At 48.3% G+C, this 16,759-nt stretch overlaps 1 protein-coding gene across 2 annotated transcripts; it reads right to left on the reverse strand.

Moving 5' to 3' along the window:
- Positions 1–3,041: 3,041 nt before the first annotated feature.
- Positions 3,042–16,548, reverse strand: Gnpda1 (glucosamine-6-phosphate deaminase 1). 2 transcript variants are annotated; one of them, XM_042264013.2, is made up of 7 exons: positions 16,433–16,548; positions 15,690–15,819; positions 11,801–11,902; positions 8,941–9,123; positions 8,327–8,511; positions 6,575–6,749; positions 3,042–5,279 (listed from the first exon to the last, which is right to left on the reverse strand). In XM_042264013.2, exons 2-7 carry the CDS (start codon positions 15,811–15,813, stop codon positions 5,179–5,181), a joined length of 870 nt encoding a protein of 289 aa, XP_042119947.1. In that variant the 5' UTR covers positions 15,814–15,819; positions 16,433–16,548; the 3' UTR covers positions 3,042–5,178. The 2 variants fall into 2 exon arrangements, with proteins under 2 accessions (XP_042119947.1, XP_042119948.1); XM_042264014.2 differs by lacking the exon at positions 16,433–16,548 and adding an exon at positions 16,158–16,357.
- Positions 16,549–16,759: the final 211 nt, after the last annotated feature.

Genomic DNA, 16,759 nt, shown 5'->3' on the forward strand with positions numbered 1-16,759 from the left:
GTGGAATAATCTTTTTGTACACTGTGAAGATATGTCACTCTGATTGGTTTAATAAAAAGCTGAATGGCCAATAGCTAGGCAGGATTTCCAGGCACAGGGGATGCTGGAAGAAGGGGAGAGATGTGAGGAGATGAAGAGAAAGCATGACATGTAGGAGATGAGGTAACGAGCCATGAGTCATGTGGCAGTACATGAATTAATAGAAATGGGTTAAGTTATAATAGCTAGTTAGAAACAAGCCTAAGTTATCCACCAAGCTTTCACAATTAAAAGTCTCCATGTCATTTTTTGTGAGCTAGGGGCTCAAAGAAAAATCCATCTACAAATGGCATCCAACATGAAGGCACATATTTCCACATAAGACCCGAGAAAGCTTAAAAAAAAAAAAAAAAGGTTTCAAACACAAAAACGGAGCCAAACGCAGCCTTCTAGTCCAGCAGTCTCTCATGCAGACCGAGGTACAGAGATGTATCTCTCAGTCATTGCCTGTGGGCTTGAGCCACCAGCACACCACAAGCTAGGCTGCACGGAGGTTTAAGATTTTGCTCATACAGAGAAGGTTACAGATACCTAGCAAAGCAGGTCCAGATGGAAAAATCCTCTAAACATGGTACAATGTGTTTAAAACTGTGCATAGGCTTAAGAAAGAAAAGAAAATAGGTATAGACAGTCACAGAAAAAAGTAAATTGTTTATATAATAATAATAAGCCATGTAGAGATGGGAAATACTCAGGGAGTCTGGATTCTGTATGATCTTGCACTGACTTTAAATTTTTTTATTGCTGATGAGCAAACAATAGCTGCTGAGAGACATTACATTATAAAAACTACTAAATTAAACCAACCTATATATTTTAAAAGTATCTTAACTCCAAAATGCAAGTCAAAAAATATGTTACATTGAGGAAGAGGTTATGCTTTTGTTTCCACAGAAAACAAAAGGCTGTAGATTCATTCAAAGTCAACAGAGATCAGATTTGACTAGGGGAGACCCCCTGAAAATCTTGACTACAGACATAAAGAAATAAACCTAGAAGAGCTACAAGACATGTGATGTATATTTTACCTGCTCAAACATAAAACAAAAAAAATCATCTTTGGCTGGCTTGTGTGCAACTCACAGTCCATACTTATGTTAATGCAGATATATATGTTACCTTTAAAACCTTTAAAAGTTTATGTGTTTTCAGAGCAAGGGGACCAGACACCAAGAAAATGGGTGACTCAGGTGATCCAACATATTAGAGTGCCTCTGCTGCAGTTTCTTCAGAGTTCTACATCCTGAACAGCTTCAAGGCTGCTGGCTTCATTTAACCAGACCATGCAGCTGAAAATGTTACCCTGGTGCTGGAGTAATTCCAGAGCTCTGTGGTACGAGGTGAGCATCCACCACGGAGCAATATCTACAACCTGACTTAAATCTAACAGCTGACTGCCTATATAGATCTCACATTCTGCCAGAACATTACAGTGTGTTGCTCATCTGTTCATTCCAATTGTTTCTCATACAGGTACTTAATATTCTGTCTTTTTTTTTAACTTTAACACTGAAGAGATCAAGCCAGGCAGTGGTGGCACACGCCTTTAATCCCAGTGCTTGGGAGGCAGAGGCAGGTGGATCTCTAGGTTCAAGGTCAGCCTGGTCTACAGAATGAGTTTCAGGACAGCTAGGACTAAACAGAGAAAGCCTGTCTCAAAAACACAAAAATACAACCAACCAACCAGATTGAAGAGATCAGCAGACAATTGCTGTGCTTGTGATACTAGAGTATGAAGCTATGTTTTGTTTACTCCTCATTAGTTTAATTAGCAGTGTGTCTTAGTCACAGTTCAACTGCTGTAAAGGGACATAACCAAGGCAACTCTTACAAAAGAAAGCGTTTAACTGGGGCTTGCTTAGTCTCAGAGGTCAGTCTATTATCATTATGGAGGGAGCGTGCTGGCACACAGCCAGGCACGGGCCAGTAGCTGAGAGCTATAGCCTGATCTGCAGGCAGGCAGGCAGGCAGGCAGGCAGAGACTCTGGGCATGGCGTGGGCTTTTGAAACCTCAAAGCCCAGTCCTAGTGACTGACATCCTCCAACAAGGCCACACCTCCTAAACCTTCTAATCCTTTCAAGTAGTGCCACTCCCTGGGGACCAAGCATCCCAATACATGAGCCTATGGCAGCCATTCTTTTTCAAACCACCCTAGGGTGCCACGTTCACTGCTTCCTAGATGCTTTTCCTGCTCATTAGTCTACCGGTTCTGTGTTGACCTGCCAAGCCAGTCTTCCCCAGCTTTCCTGATGAACCCTGACTTCAGTTACTCTCCTGGTAGAGATTAGGGTTCAGTGGCAGCTCTTACATTTCCCATAATACTAAACTCATTTTGCTTTTTTCAGTTTTGTCCATCCTCAGACTACTGTAAACACCCTCTCCCTGCAAAAGCTTCCCACTGTCCTAGCACCGCTGTTATTCAGTTTCTGCAAATGTAGGCACTGAGAGCAGAGAGGGTCCTGTGTGCAGCATCTGGACAGCACCCATCCTCAGCCCCAGGGCCAAGGGGGAAAAAAAGCAGGCTGCAGACTGCAGGCTGTGACCCACCCGCTCCTCCTCTCTTTCAACACCATGCTTATAGGGGTCGCCCAAATACATTCCAGAAGTTACCCTTCCGCACTCTGGGGAAGCCTTGGGTAGGAATGGCCACCAGGGGCTCCTATATCTGAATGTTGTGGTTCCCAGTTGGCGGAACTGTTTAGGAAGGATTAGGAGGCGTGGCCTTGTCGGAGGTGTGTCAGTGGGGCTGGGCTTTGAGGTTTCAAAAGCCCACACCAGGCCTAGTCTCTCTCCTTGTTGGCCTCCCTCTTACAGATAAGAGGTAAGCTCTCAGCTGCTACTCCAGCATCATGCCTGCCTGCTGCCACACTCCATCACAATGATGATGAACTAACCCTCTGAAACTCTAAGCAAGTCCCCAGTTAAATGCTCTTTCTTTTATAAGTTGCCTTGGTCATGGAACAGTCACTCAGGAGAATGTCAAAATTCACAAATGACATAATTTATTTGAAAATATTAGATTTAATAGAAAATATCACATTGTAAACAAATCTATTGATCCATTAGCTTAACAAAGAATAACAGCACAATCACATATAAAAACTAAACAAAATGCTGGTACTAAACACAGTACTCCTAGAGGGGCCTGGGCCAGGATCTCAAAAACCTCTTTTGGGAACAGGCAACCGTTGCTTCAGACAGACACAAAGACAGAGGAGGAGGCAGCGGCAACTCCACAGAGGCTGGAGAATATAAACACAGGCTGAGCAGAGAAGCCTGGGAAGGGGGCTTGGAGGACAAGTGGGCAAAGGGTCGTATCTCTGATGCTCTGAGACCATCGGGGATACCTCAAAAACCTGAGGTGGGGATGACAGGGTGATTTAAGTGGAGACAGTACTAGCGTGTGTATAATCTTGTTACTCAGCTCTGAGGAAGCAGGAGAGCACAGGACACGTGTGTGCAGGTGCCAGCTCTCCATCTTGAGTAAATAACACTGAAATCACGGCCGTGTTTACCACCCAAGTGGACGTCCTTACTAGGGAGTGTGTAAGAATCCTTTGAGAGAAACGCAGCTCTGGCGGGGAAAGGGCTTCCACCTTTCTCCTGCTGGAATCTTGAGAGAGAACAAGACATGGCTGGACTTTGGAGGCTTTGAGTTTATCCGTGAAAACTCCTTTAGCGCCCTCCATGCCCAAACCTACCCAGAAAGTCTGGGTAGCAGGAAATAAGATCCAGGGAAGAGGAGCAAGGGCTAGGCTTCTCCCTGAGGTACTTGGTTCCTACAGGAAGGGGTGCTTCCTTGTGCTTAATTCTGGAAGTTGTGTTCTTTCAAACAAAGATTCTCAGGCCCGGCGGTGGTGGCGCATGCCTTTAATCCCAGCACTCGGGAGGCAGAGCCAGGCGGATCTCTGTGAGTTCGAGGCCAGCCTGGGCTACCAAGTGAGTTCCAGGAAAGGCGCAAAGCTACACAGAGAAACCCTGTCTCGAAAAAAAAAAAAAAAAAAAAAAAAAAAGATTCTCAATGGGCTGGCCTGCAGAAGAGGAGGTCTCAGGACTCCAGAAGGGTCGTGTCCAAAGTGCACAAGCCCTAATAAACCGCTGCCCACTCAAGAGCAAGCGCACACACAGACAGGACTTCTTGATGGGAGTGTGTTGGCCATGTGTGTAGGGCCAGGAGAGCTCAGAGTCCTCACTTGGGTATAATGACAGCCAATGATGGAGATCTCTATTGTTACAAAAAAATCATAAAAGGGGCAGAAGCTTGGGGACATAGCCCAGTTAGTAGAGCACTTGTCCGGCATGTGCAAGGCCCTGGGTTCAAACCCCAGTACTGCAAAAGAAGGGCGAAAGTTATACGTTTTAAAAACTTAGACTTCTCTGGACAGTGAGACATGTCTGCTCCTGACAGCACCAATTACTTCAAAGAAGATGATGGGCACTGAAGAAACTCCATATGGAGTTTGCTTTCTTTATGGCCAAGAAACTGCTCCTGCCTGGACTGCTTGATAATATGTTGTATAAACTGGACATACAGGGCCCATAGGAAAATGATCACTGAATTTAGCCAAAACAAGGTGAAATGGTCCTTCAGGTTCCTGCTTCACAGAGACTGCTAGACCTTCTACAGGACACAGGGAAAAGTGCCTGGGAGACTCTAGGCCCAGAGGCAGGGCAGGATAAGGTGAGGCAGGGCAGGATAAGGTGAGGCAGTGCATTCACACTGAAGCCCAGAGAAGAAGGGTGGAGCCTAGGAGATGCCAGCCTGCCAATGAAGGAGGAACAAGATGCCAGCAGACCGGTAACTCCATGGCCACGTGGCAGCATATAGATTAATAGAAATGGGTTGAGTTAAGTTATAAGAGCTAGCTAGCAAGAAGCCTGGCCTGTAGGCCACATAATTCGCAATTAACATTAAGCCTCTGAACAATTATTTTATAAGCGGCTGCAGGACTGCGGGGCCAGGCGGGACCAGAGAAACTTGGGCTACAAAGTTCCCCATAGCTAAACTCCCAGACAGTGTGCGCCTAGCCAAGGACCTGCCGCAGCCATACGGACTGAAACCAGTTAGTTCTACTCTCTTACAATGTCCAGAAAGACCTGCTCGCGTCCCTCAGACGTACTCAGTGGCTTGGCACAAGCTAGTCGCTGTATGGCTTCTTGGCAGCCTGGCTCTTCTCAACTTCCTTCTCCTTGATACTGTACAGGGGGTCCACCAGCTTGTTATGAACAAGCATTAAACCTGTAACAGATTTAAAGCAAACAGCGGTCAGTGTAGGCAGAGGCAAAAGTTCCACGACTGTCGAGAGGAACAGGGGGGGGCTTCGAGTGGCCCCCAGCAGCACTGACCTCTGTGATCTCCAAACACTGGACACAGCTGACTCTGGAGAGAGACCGAGTTTACAGCCGTGTTAGCCCTACCACTGTGGCGGGGGCTGTTTAAAGATAAATCTTCTCAGCAAAGGGCAAGTGCTAGTTTAGCTACTTAATGAATGAGGATTGTCACAGAAGTTTGCTCACAACTAGAGTTTTACAATTACTGGGCAGGAGCTCTAGAAAAGCTACACTCTCAGCCACCTTGGAGGCATCCTCGAAACAAAGATCCCCCGAGAGCTGGTTTAGTGCCCCGGCTACGGGAGGAATGCCTGTGCGCTGTTAGTGCCCCGGCTACAGGAGGAATGCCTGTACGCTGTCTGACGGAGGAAACTGGAGACTCCGTGTCTTGCGAGGTTCCCACAGCCCTGCGGTCTATAACTCCATCTCCTGTCTCCTCAGTCACACTCTCCAGAGACAGACCCTTCCAGTCATGGACGGAAAAAGGAGTGACCATATCACGGAACTATAGGGTCGGATTATTACTGAGACTGTAGGCGGTGAGCAAGATGGCTTAGTGGAGAAAGGTGCTTGAGGCACAAACCTCGCCACCTAAACGATTCCCAGAACCCACACAAGGCTGGATGGAAAGAATCAACTCCAAAACTACCCTCTGATCTTCACATCTATACCATGACATGCACACATGCATCTCTCTCTCTCTCTCTCCTCTCTCTCTCTCTCTCTCTCTCTCTCTCTCTCTCTCTCTCTCTCTCTCTCTCTCTCACACACACACACACACACACACACACACACACACACACACACACACTGGAAAAAAACCATAGGTGCTGATTAAAATGTCCAGAACAAGTTGGGTATCATAGTAATGTCTCTAATTCCAGCACTCAGGAGGCTGAGGCAGAATTACGTGGAGGCTATAAAGTGACACTCTGTCCGAAAACAAAAAATAAAACAGGTGCTGGGTGTGGTGGAGCATTCCTTTAATCCCATCGCTCAGGAAGCAGGAGCAGGCAGATCTCTGTGAGTTCCAGGCCAGCCTGGTCTACAAAGCTAGTTCTAGGTCAGCCAGAGCTACACAGTGAGACCCTGACTCAAATAAAGCAAAGCAAAGCAAAGAAAGCCCAGCATGAAAGCCAAACCCACACCTGTCTCCCTCCCACACAAGCCTGGCTGGAGCTTTCTCCGCTGCCTAGGCCTCACCTTTGAAATACTTAACCGTCTTCACTTTCAGCTCCAAGGTGGCATCCTCATCGCACACAAACACGGTTCGGGGGTGCTGCTGGAAGGCGGACACAGTCCACATATGGTTCACGCCCTCCTCGATGGCCTTGTACAGAGCAAAAGCCTTGTGAGCACCTGTGATGAGGATCATCACCTGGGGATAAGAAAACAGGCCAGTGATGGAGACGTGGCAGCTTGGGAAGCCGTGGTGGGGGTCATCTGTGGGCCCCTGAGGTCGACTCTCGCAAAGATTGCCCCTATAGGGCAATCTATTCTCTTTCCAGTTCAGAGCACCGAAAGTGCTAGTGTGACTCAGTGTGCTGTCTTCTGTTTACAGAAAGCAAAGACGTGGCCGCACTCCTTAGCTAAGATACCAAAACACACACGCAGAAAGGTGGCCCTAAAGACTCAGCTCTGCAGACTCTCCATTCATCTGAGTCTCCACTTCCACCACGGAGTGGCCAACAGGATCACTGCTCCTTTCCTTTTTCGAAAAAATTAAGACAGGGTCTTACTACGTGTAGTTCTGGCTGGCCTAGAGCTCGCTCTGTAGACCAGGCTGGCCTTGAACTCAAGAGATCTGCCTGCCCCTGCCTCCCCAGTGCTGGGATCAAAGGCGTGCGCCACCACTGCTCCTCTCTTAAAAAGCTGAACAGAGGCACAGGGAGGCAACCTTGGTTCTAAAAGCCCGAACATCCCGCCCTTGGTGCATTTTCCAGATCAGAGCCTTCTCTGGTGTGCCCGGCCTCCAAACCCTTGTGCTTCCAAGAGGCGAACAGACCCTGAGAGACTGATTCAGGCCACCCACTGGGAATCCAGGTACCATAATTCACTAAGTTTACTTTTCCACTGATTCAGATGCTTACTCACAGACTTGACCAAAGAAACTGAAAAGAAACTATCTACAGCCATTTCCCACTGAGTGTAGGAAATGCTTCTAAAATTCAAACCCATGGGCCAGTGAATGGCTCAGCAAGTACAGGGTACCTGCAGCCAAGCCCGATGACCTGACGTCTGTCCCTGGGTCCCACATGGTGGAAGGAGAGAACGGACTCATAAAAGTTGTCTTAAACGCTCCATCAGAGTGTTGTGACATGCAATTACATACACACATATATGGACACATACAGACACTCACAATAAGAAACATGATTTTGAGGTGGTGGTGGTGCACGCCTTTAATCCCAGAACTTGGGAGGTAGAGGCAGGCTGATCTCTGTGATTTCAAGGTCTACAGAGTGAGTTACAGGACAGCCAGAGCTACACAAAGAAATCATTTCTAAAAAAAAAAAAGGAGAAATATGATTTTGAAAAACAAGATAGAGTATAATTCAGACACAGTAAGGAAATTGGAACCACAAAAATAAAATTAAATTAAAATATCTGACTTTCTAAGAGAAAAACTCACTAAGTTCAGCCCAAAACATTCTAATCACATTTAACTATATTTATTGCCTTCAAGCACAGGGCTACAGACACAGCATCCTTGGGTTGCAGGAGCAGAGTCCTTTCAAACCGTGATCAACCTCAGGGACCCAGTGTCTGCTCAGATAACTGCCCTCACCCCAGGAATGACCTCACTTACCTCCAAAGGCAGAAGAAAAGCAGTGTCAAGACCAGCTGGGATTTTAGTTTTATTTATGAGGCACCAAGTATAGCTTAAATTAACAATAAAATAACCCCTCTCCCCAACCTTAGCAAAGGCTGGCCGACAGACCTTTGATCCCTTACCTCTCTAGCATTCATCACAGTGCCTACACCCACCGTCAGGGCCATGGTGGGCACCTTGGCAAGATCACCGTCAAAGAATCTAGCATTGGCCAGGATGGTGTCCATGGCCAGAGTCTTCACACGGGTCCTGGACACCAGACTGGAGCCTGGCTCATTGAAAGCAATGTGTCCATCGGGGCCAATGCCTGTGGAGACGGCAGAACAGCCCCATGAGTCCCAGGGATGGAAAAACATCAAAAACAATAGTCTCTCCTGCTCTGAAAAAAAAAAATCTCTGAAAATTACATGCCTTTTCTCATTTGTCCCCTAAGTCAGGTCTACCTCAATCATGTGACCTCCCTTCCTGCTTCCTCTACCTGAATGAAGTACACACAGACTCTGGTAACTCGCTTCCACCCTCAGATAGCTCAGAAGTGTGTAAGATAGCTTCCCTCCCACTCCAGACTGGGGAAGTGCGACTTCTCCCTCCCTTTTACTGGAATCCAGCAAGGTGAACTCGGCCTGGACGGCTGATTTGTAAGTGCTTAGGACATGCAAACTCCTGCCCTCCTCTCTACTATTTCTTTATTTTCTTCTAACTAAAGACAGAGTCTCTCTTAAGCAGTCATGCTCACCTCCAACAAAGAGTTCGATCCCGCCTGCAGCCTGGATCTTGTCCTCAAAGGCGTCACACTCAGCCTGCAGGTCAGCTGCGTTCCCATCCAGAATGTGGGTGTTTTCAGGGTGGATGTCAATGTGCTTGAAGAAATTATTCCACATGAAGGAGTGATAGCTCTCTGGGTGCTCTCGAGGAAGACCTGTGGGCCCCGGGGACACTCAGGACAATGCCGGGTGATCACACTGGCTGCAAGGTCCCTTGGGAGACTGCCCATCTGACCCCCGACTGTGTAGGGCAGGCTGAGCTGGTGTGTAATTAACCATGGCCAGTATCTGTGACTACAGGCTGGGCTGGGCTGTGGCTACATACTGGTGGTGGTGGTGATGGTGGTGGTGAGGCTGGGAACTGGGAAATCTCATTCCGATCCCCACCGTAGCTCAGTGGTTAGAGCATCGGCCTGGCATGTGTGAGACCCTCAGTCTGATCTTTCCCATCAGCTTGGGGTGGGGAGCACACACTTGGAGTCGAGGAGCACTGTGCAGCTAGAGGTAACCTGCCCACCTGGGTGGCGGGACTGAGTCCGTGGGGAATGGAAGCAACCGCATCCTCTACCCTGGGCCTCCTATGCCACCCCTCATTCCATGATCCCCACTACACCTAAACTCCAACTTAAACATGACGTGGATGGAGAGAGCACAGAGCTGCTAAAAACTGAAAGATGGTTAAAAGTAATTTAAATGTGAAGACTATTTAAAGTCAGGCCTTCCTTTAATACTAGCACTCAGGAGGCAGAGGTAGGTGGAGGATCTCCAGGAGTTCAAGGCCGGCCTGATCTACACAGTAAGTTCCAAGCCAGCCAAGGCTGTAGAGTGAGACTCTGTCTCCAAACACCTGAAACCTCTGAAATCAGACTGAGAACGTTCATCAGTGGCTGAGCACTTGCCATGTGCACACCCCAGGTGTTGGGTTCCATCTTCAGCTACGCCAAAATCAAAGGAAATTTTGTCTCAGAGCATATTTAAAAGCAGGGATGGCAGAGAGGTGGTGGCGCACGCCTTTAATCCCAGCACTGGGGAGGCAGAGGCAGGTGGATCTTTCAGTTCCAGGCCAGCCTGGTCTACAGAATGGGTTCCAGGACAAATAGGCCACTTAGTGAGAGCCTGTCTAAAAAACAACAAACAAACAAACAAAAAAGTGCAGACGGCAAGATGGCTCAGTGGGTATAGGTACCTGCCACCAAGTTCTTCAGGACCCACGTGGTGCAAGGACATAACAGACTTCATCGAGTAATCCTCTGATCTACACACACACACATGCACACACACACACACACACACACACACACACACACACACACACACACACACTCTAAATAGACATAATTTTCAAAATGCATTTAGTCTTTAAAATGAAAGAAATTAGCTGGGTGGTGGTGGTGCACGCCTTTAATCCCAGCACTGGGGAGGCAGAGGCAGGCAGATCTTTGTGAGTTCGAGGCCAGCCTGGTCTACAGAGTGAGTTCTAAGAAAGGTGCAAAGCTACACAGAGAAACCCTGTAAAAAAAACAAACAAACAAACAAAAAAAAAAACCAAATAAATAAATAAAATGAAAGAAACTGCTGTGCACAGCAGTACATACTTATAACCCTAGCACTCAAGGGGGAAAGCGGGAAGATCACAAGTTCCAGGCTAACTTGGGCTACACAACAAGATCCTACTTCAGAAAACCAAAAGGAAAAACAAAATTCTGGTATAAACCATAAATGGGTGAATGCTATGTGAAGAAGGCAGGCACAAACAGCCAAACGCATTCATGACCTGACTCACATGAGTGCCTGGAGAAGTCAGATTCTGGAGAACTGGGGAGCAGTTAGACGGGAAGTCTCAGCTCTGCAGGGTACGAGTTGTCTCACAGTGGTGTGAATGCACTCGAGACTTCTGAACTGCACATTCCAAAGTGCTCAAGAAAAAGCTCTCTGTGGGGTTGGGGTGTGCCCATGGGGTCCAGAAGAAAGCGTTGGGTCCTTTGGAGCGGGAGCTACAGGTTGTAAGCCACCTGAGGTGGGTGCTGGGAACTGTACTTGGGCTCTCTGCAAGAGCAGTGTGTGTTCTTTTTCTGGCAGGGAGGGGATAGAGACAGGGTCTCTCTGTGTCATCCTGGCTGTCCTGGAACTTGCTTTGTAGACCAGGCTGGCCTTAAACTCACTGAGATCTGCCTGCTTCTGCCTTCCTAGTGCTGGGATTAAATCTGGTGTGTGTTCCTAACCACTGAGCCATCTCTCCAGCCTTGATTTTGTGCTTGTCAACCAGAAATGTCCGTTTCCCAGGCTGCCCTCAGTTGTTGTTCCCCCACCCTGCCCCCCCAAAGCAACCCCAGCAGTTAGGCTACTTCAAAACACCCAGTTGTGAAGATGGTAAGTGTTTATTTTACCAGGCTGTCTGTCTGTCTGTTTGTTAACGTTTAAAATGAAACCACTGGTGACAGGAGGCACAAGTCTCAGCCTCCACCAAGGGTGCCTGACAGAAAGAGGAGCCGAGGGAGTCACATGAGGAAACAGTCCAGACACGGAACTGGATCCCAGGATCTCATCTGCAGGTGTTCCGAAGAGAGATGCCATGGAGTTGGGGACTAAGCAGAGGGGGGAAGCATCTTCATATTTAGTAAGTATTTACTAAAGGTCTGCAATGCAGAGTAAGCCCCTGCACCGATCATGGCCTCTTTAACACACTACTAAGGTAAGCCCCATTTTACAGCTGGGTAAAGCAAGGCTGCAAGAGACAATCACCACTAACTAAACAGTTCCTCCCCAAGGCTGAGCCAGTGAGAGAAGGAGCATGATTCCCCTAGAATCGGGAAGAACATGAAAGACACTCACCCACATACTCGTCCATGTTGAAGGTTTTCACATATTTAAAGGAGAGATCCCCATTCTTATAGTACTCAATCAGCTTCTGGTAGCAGCCAAGTGGTGTGCTCCCTGTGAGAAGCAATTAGCAACGTCACCATAACCATGAAGAAGAATGTCACATCTATAGTCCCATCTAAGCTGGGCAGGGGTGGTGCATGCCTTTAATCCCAGCACTCAGGAGGCAGAGCCAGGTGGATCTCTATGAGTTCGAGGCCAGCCTGGTCTACAGAGTGAGATCCAGGACAGCCAGGACTGTTTCACAGAGAAACCCTGTCTCAAACAAAACAAAACAAAAAAAGTCCCATCTATGCTGCAGCCCCACCTACCACCCATCTACTTCCTGCTCGATGTCTAGTGCCCATTAGATTGTTATGTTCCAGGGAAGAGTCTGTGAGAGTCTCCCAGGTCCATCCTCACAGCTACAGAAGTCACCAGTTAGTATCCGAGTGACTGTCAGACTTGATGACTGATGTAATGTTCTAGGAGCAACAACTATGTGCAAGCCACAGGGCTGCAGACGGGAAGACAGAGGGGACTACCCTAGAGGAGGCCACTGTGTACACATGGGGACACAGCAGAGATGTAAGTTGTGACAGGGTCACCCCGTGCTTCAGTCCAGAGTTGAGTCTCACAAGCAAGTAAGCAAACCAAAGACAGGAGGGTCATAAAAGAGTCAAGACTGAGGAGCCCAACCGAGGGCCTGGCTCAGTGATGGGCTCTATCGCCAGCTTCACTGCAGACAAAAGAGCAAAAGAGACAAGGACCCTGAATGGATACTGGCATAATTTCAAACTAACCTCCCAAGGTGGGGGTGTGGTCAAGGGGGAGCAGCGAAGAGCCAGGATTAGTCCCTAGCCAGGCCTACAGACAAGGAGAAGGAAATAAAAACTAAGCACCCGTACAGAACTAATGTAGACTACTGGGGAAAGGTTCTGAACACAGGCTGTGTATCAGAGGATACTGCAGGACGCTGCACAGACTTGTCCTTCCGTCTGCAGGGGTGGAGGGGGTTACAAACCAAAGTCCTCACTCCTGGGAGGGAAGGGCTGCAGGGTTTGGGGCAAAGTGTCATGATGTCTGGAGTCACTCTCATGTGGCTCCAACAACAAATTACAAGGGCAGACAGAGACCAGAACCAGAGGACAAAGCAAAGGTGCCAAGACATGAGCGGGTGAGGCTAGGCAAACGGCACCATCCTGTTGATTTCGATCCTTTCAAAAAACTTTCACAATAAAAAGATGTGGAAAGGAAAAACTCAACCGCATCCACTGAGATCATCACGCCCCTTTCCAAAACCCAACCATGTCTTCTTTCTGCCTCCTAATAGCTAATCTCACAAAGGCTGCTCAAGCCTGCCCTGGGCTTCCCCTCAGGGCCTCTGCCCCCACGGTCCTCTCTACAGGCCATGCTCTTCCTTCAGGTAACTTCACGGCTAACTCACTTCTTCAGCCTTTCCTTCAAGGCTGCTTTCTCAGAGACCTTCTCTGCCCCCACATCCGACACAACTCTCCCTAGCCTTTCTTCTGTATCGCTTTTCTCTTCTCCTGTTGCCTTCTAAGGTACTCTACAGTTTGCTAATTGACTTATTTACCCTCTCTTTCCCCACTATAATTCAAGCTTTAAGAAGCAGGAATTTAAAAAAAAAAAAAAAAAGAAGTAGGAATTTATGTTCTTCTTCTTTTACTGGGGAGAGAGGCAGGTGGATCTCTGAGTTTGATCCCAGCCTGGTCTACATAGCCTGGTCTACAGAGCCAGCTCCAAGCCAACTCAGGCTATTTAGTGAGACCCTGTCTCAAAAAACAAAAAACCCAAAAGATTCCCTTTTAACTATGTGTATGTATGAGGATATGCATGTGAGTGCAGGCACTTACAGACTCCTGAAGAGGGCCTTGAATCTCCTGGAGCTGGAGTTACAGGTGGATGTGAGCAATCTAATCTGGGTGCTGGGAACTGAACTCAGGTCATCTGTAAGAACAGTAGTGCTCTTAACTGCTGAGCCATCTCTCCAGTCCTAAGAATGGTCTTACACTTTTAATATAGTTTTTATTTTATTTATTTAATTTTTTTTTTAGGTTTTTCGAGACAGGGTTTCTCTGTGTAGCTTTGCACCTTTCCTGGATCTCTCTGTAGACCAGGCTGGCCTCAAACTCACAGAGAACCGCCTGCCTCTGCCTCCCGGGCACTGGGATTACAGGCGTGCGCCACCACCGCCCAGCCTTAATATAGTTTTTAAAAAATCAGGGCTCGAGAGATGGCTCAGAGGTTAAGCTCAGTGGCTGCTCTTCCAGAGGTCCTGAGTTCAATTCCCAGCAACCACATGGTGGCTCACAACCATCTGTAATGAAATCCAGTGCCCTCTTCTGGCCTGTAGGCATACATGCAGGCAGAAATACTGTATACATAATAAATAAATCTTTTTAAAAAAATCAAAAGAATATTTCATGATATAGGAAAATTATGTAAGTTCCAACTTTAGCGTCTACAAATAAAGTTTTATTGATACAGCCACACATTCACACACATGTTGTCTGTGGCTGTTTTCCTACCTACAGTAGCAGAATGAGGAGCTATAATATTGAAGCCTAGATATATGTACTGTTAGGTATTTACTGCAAAAGTCTGAAAGCCTCTCTCTCTAGTGGATGGGTCAGACAAAACCACAAAAGACCAATCTCCCCACTTGGAAAGAAATATTTTGGAGACTTTTTTGAAGCACTGGACCAAAATATCTTCCTGTAAAGGTAATATTCTGACTTTTTTCAGAAGACATTGGGTTTTTTTTTTGTTTTTTTGTTTGTTTGTTTTTGAGACAGGGCTTCTCTGTGTAGCTTTGTGCCTTTCCTGGATCTCGCTCTGTAGCCCAGGCTGGCCTCGAACTCACAGAGATCCGCCTGCCTCTGCCTCCCGAGTGCTGGGATTACAGGCGTGCGCCACCACTGCCTGGCTACACTGGGTTCTATAATCACTTAAGCTTTAAGGAAAATTATTTGACTAACTTCTCAATTCTCCCATGACCAGCACTCAGTATCCCCTACATGCAGAGAACAGAAATTAATCTCATAAAACCAACATCTGAGGAAACCAGGGTTGAGTTAGGATTTAACTCCTGCTGAAGAACCAGCCTGCCTCCATCCTAGGCTTAGAAGCCACCTTATAGTAAAGACGAACCAGGTTCATTCCTGTTTATGATTAAACCTGTTTCTCCAGGACTGGGCTATGCCCCACCTGTAACCTTAACTACAAATGGTTCTGTACCGACTGCTCCAGGAATGGCCATCATGTCTTTGCTTCAAAAAATTATTTATAACCATCTCGAAACCCTACCTTTGTTTCAAAAGGTTAGATGACCACCTAAGGCTACCTTATTACGACCACCTGTTGTGATTACCGTGTTTTGAACATCTGTTATATTTTACTCCCGTAACCCCGCCAATTTCCTCCTATTTGGAGGCCCCCTACCCCTGAGCTCTATAAAAGCCTTGTCTTCCTCACATCCAGTGCTGCCCTCTGAAATCTCAACTTGGGGAAAGACAGGCCGCTGTCCAGTTCCTGTTTATCTCTAAATAAAGCTTGCTTTAATTGGCCAGTCGTGGAATTGGTTTTTTCTCAGGTCTAACCCTGCCTCACCAAGATTCCCTCTGTTCCGGATTTTACAGGAATAGCGGCCACTAAACCAACCCATACAGGAAGCCAGGTGCTTTCTCTCTCTCTGTGGAGGGCACCACAGCAAACAGAACTTTAGCCCCTCTTTTAAAGTCTCTGGGCTAAATGAGCCCATAATCCCGATGCTTTAAAGGACTCCAGCGACCTCCCGGTCCGCCCCTGCGCACCCCACCCTCTCTTTTCCACAGCATACCGGTGGGGAGCCCCAGGGTGAAGTACTTGTCAGGCCCTGGATTAAACTGGATGATGCGGTTCCTAATGTACTTGGCCGCCCACTCGCTGGCCTGTGAATAGTGTTCCAGGATAATGAGCTTCATCTCGTCCTGCAGCGTGGAGACAACAAGCTGAATTAAGGGGAGGGCAGGGGGCAGAGTTCCTCCAACCTGAAAACAGCCTCCTTCTCCTCCCAGCTCACAGGTGAACAGGCTGGGCGGGGAGCCGCCGCCGACCACCAGGAGGCGGTACTGTGGGGTCAGTCCTTGGCTGGGGAGGACCCCCCCATAGACCCAGAATTTTTCTGGGCCCGTTCCTTCCTGCGTAAAACGCGGTGGGTGAATGCCTCCTCGATTTCACGATAGGGCACAATGCACACAAGCATAGAGTCCGCGGGCCACGGTCACCCAGCAGCAGGGCCCGTTCCGGCCCGCATCCTCATCCTCACCCGGCCGGGTCCTCTGCCTCGGGCTCCCTTCCCCTTGGGGTACTAGAGGAGGCGGCGGCGAGTGCTGGAGAGGGGTGGGGTGCTTCCAGGGTCCTCAGTTCTTCCCCAAGTATCAAGGGATACAGGTAACCCTGCGGCAGGGGGGCTAGTGGTTTGCCGTCCGTCCCCGGGGTTCAGCGTCCCCCACCCAGACTGTGCTCGGGCTGCCCCTCGGGCCCGGCCAGTGTGACCCAGGTCTGGGGTTCGGGGGCTCCCGCTGGATCGCTCCCACTTACACAAACGCTTCCCGCGGCTGGGAGGAGGTTACAGCACTGGCGGCAGGGCCCGCGCGGGTCACGTGGCCGCGGGTCACGCGGTGCGCGCGCCGCCAGCTGACTCAGGGCGACCACCTGACCTGGGGGTGGAGGCAGAGAGTGTGTGTGTGTGATGTGTGTGTGTGTGTGTGTGTGTGTGTGTGTGTGTGTGTGTGTGTGTGTGTGTGTGTGTGTGTAAGCTTAGCTATTAAGTGCAAAGCTGACTCTGTGTGTGTGTGTGTGTGTGCAAGCTTAGCTATTCTATTAAGTGCAAAGCGGACCGTGACTCTGGCTGCTGACTGTGCCTTC

The sequence above is a fragment of the Peromyscus maniculatus genome, chromosome 19 (genome assembly GCF_049852395.1).
Source record: "Peromyscus maniculatus bairdii isolate BWxNUB_F1_BW_parent chromosome 19, HU_Pman_BW_mat_3.1, whole genome shotgun sequence".
Classification (NCBI taxonomy): domain Eukaryota; kingdom Metazoa; phylum Chordata; class Mammalia; order Rodentia; family Cricetidae; genus Peromyscus; species Peromyscus maniculatus.

Bases quoted from the DNA above. Each gene is read 5' to 3' on its own strand.
- Gnpda1 (XM_042264013.2), bottom strand. From the start codon at position 15,813: ATGAAGCTCATTATCCTGGAACACTATTCACAGGCCAGCGAGTGGGCG. The intron at 11,903-15,689 runs GTATGCTGTGGA...TGCTTCTCACAG, and splicing joins CACCCTGGGGCTCCCCACCG to GGAGCACACCACTTGGCTGC. The intron at 5,280-6,574 runs GTGAGGCCTAGG...AATCTGTTACAG, and splicing joins GACGGTTAAGTATTTCAAAG to GTTTAATGCTTGTTCATAAC.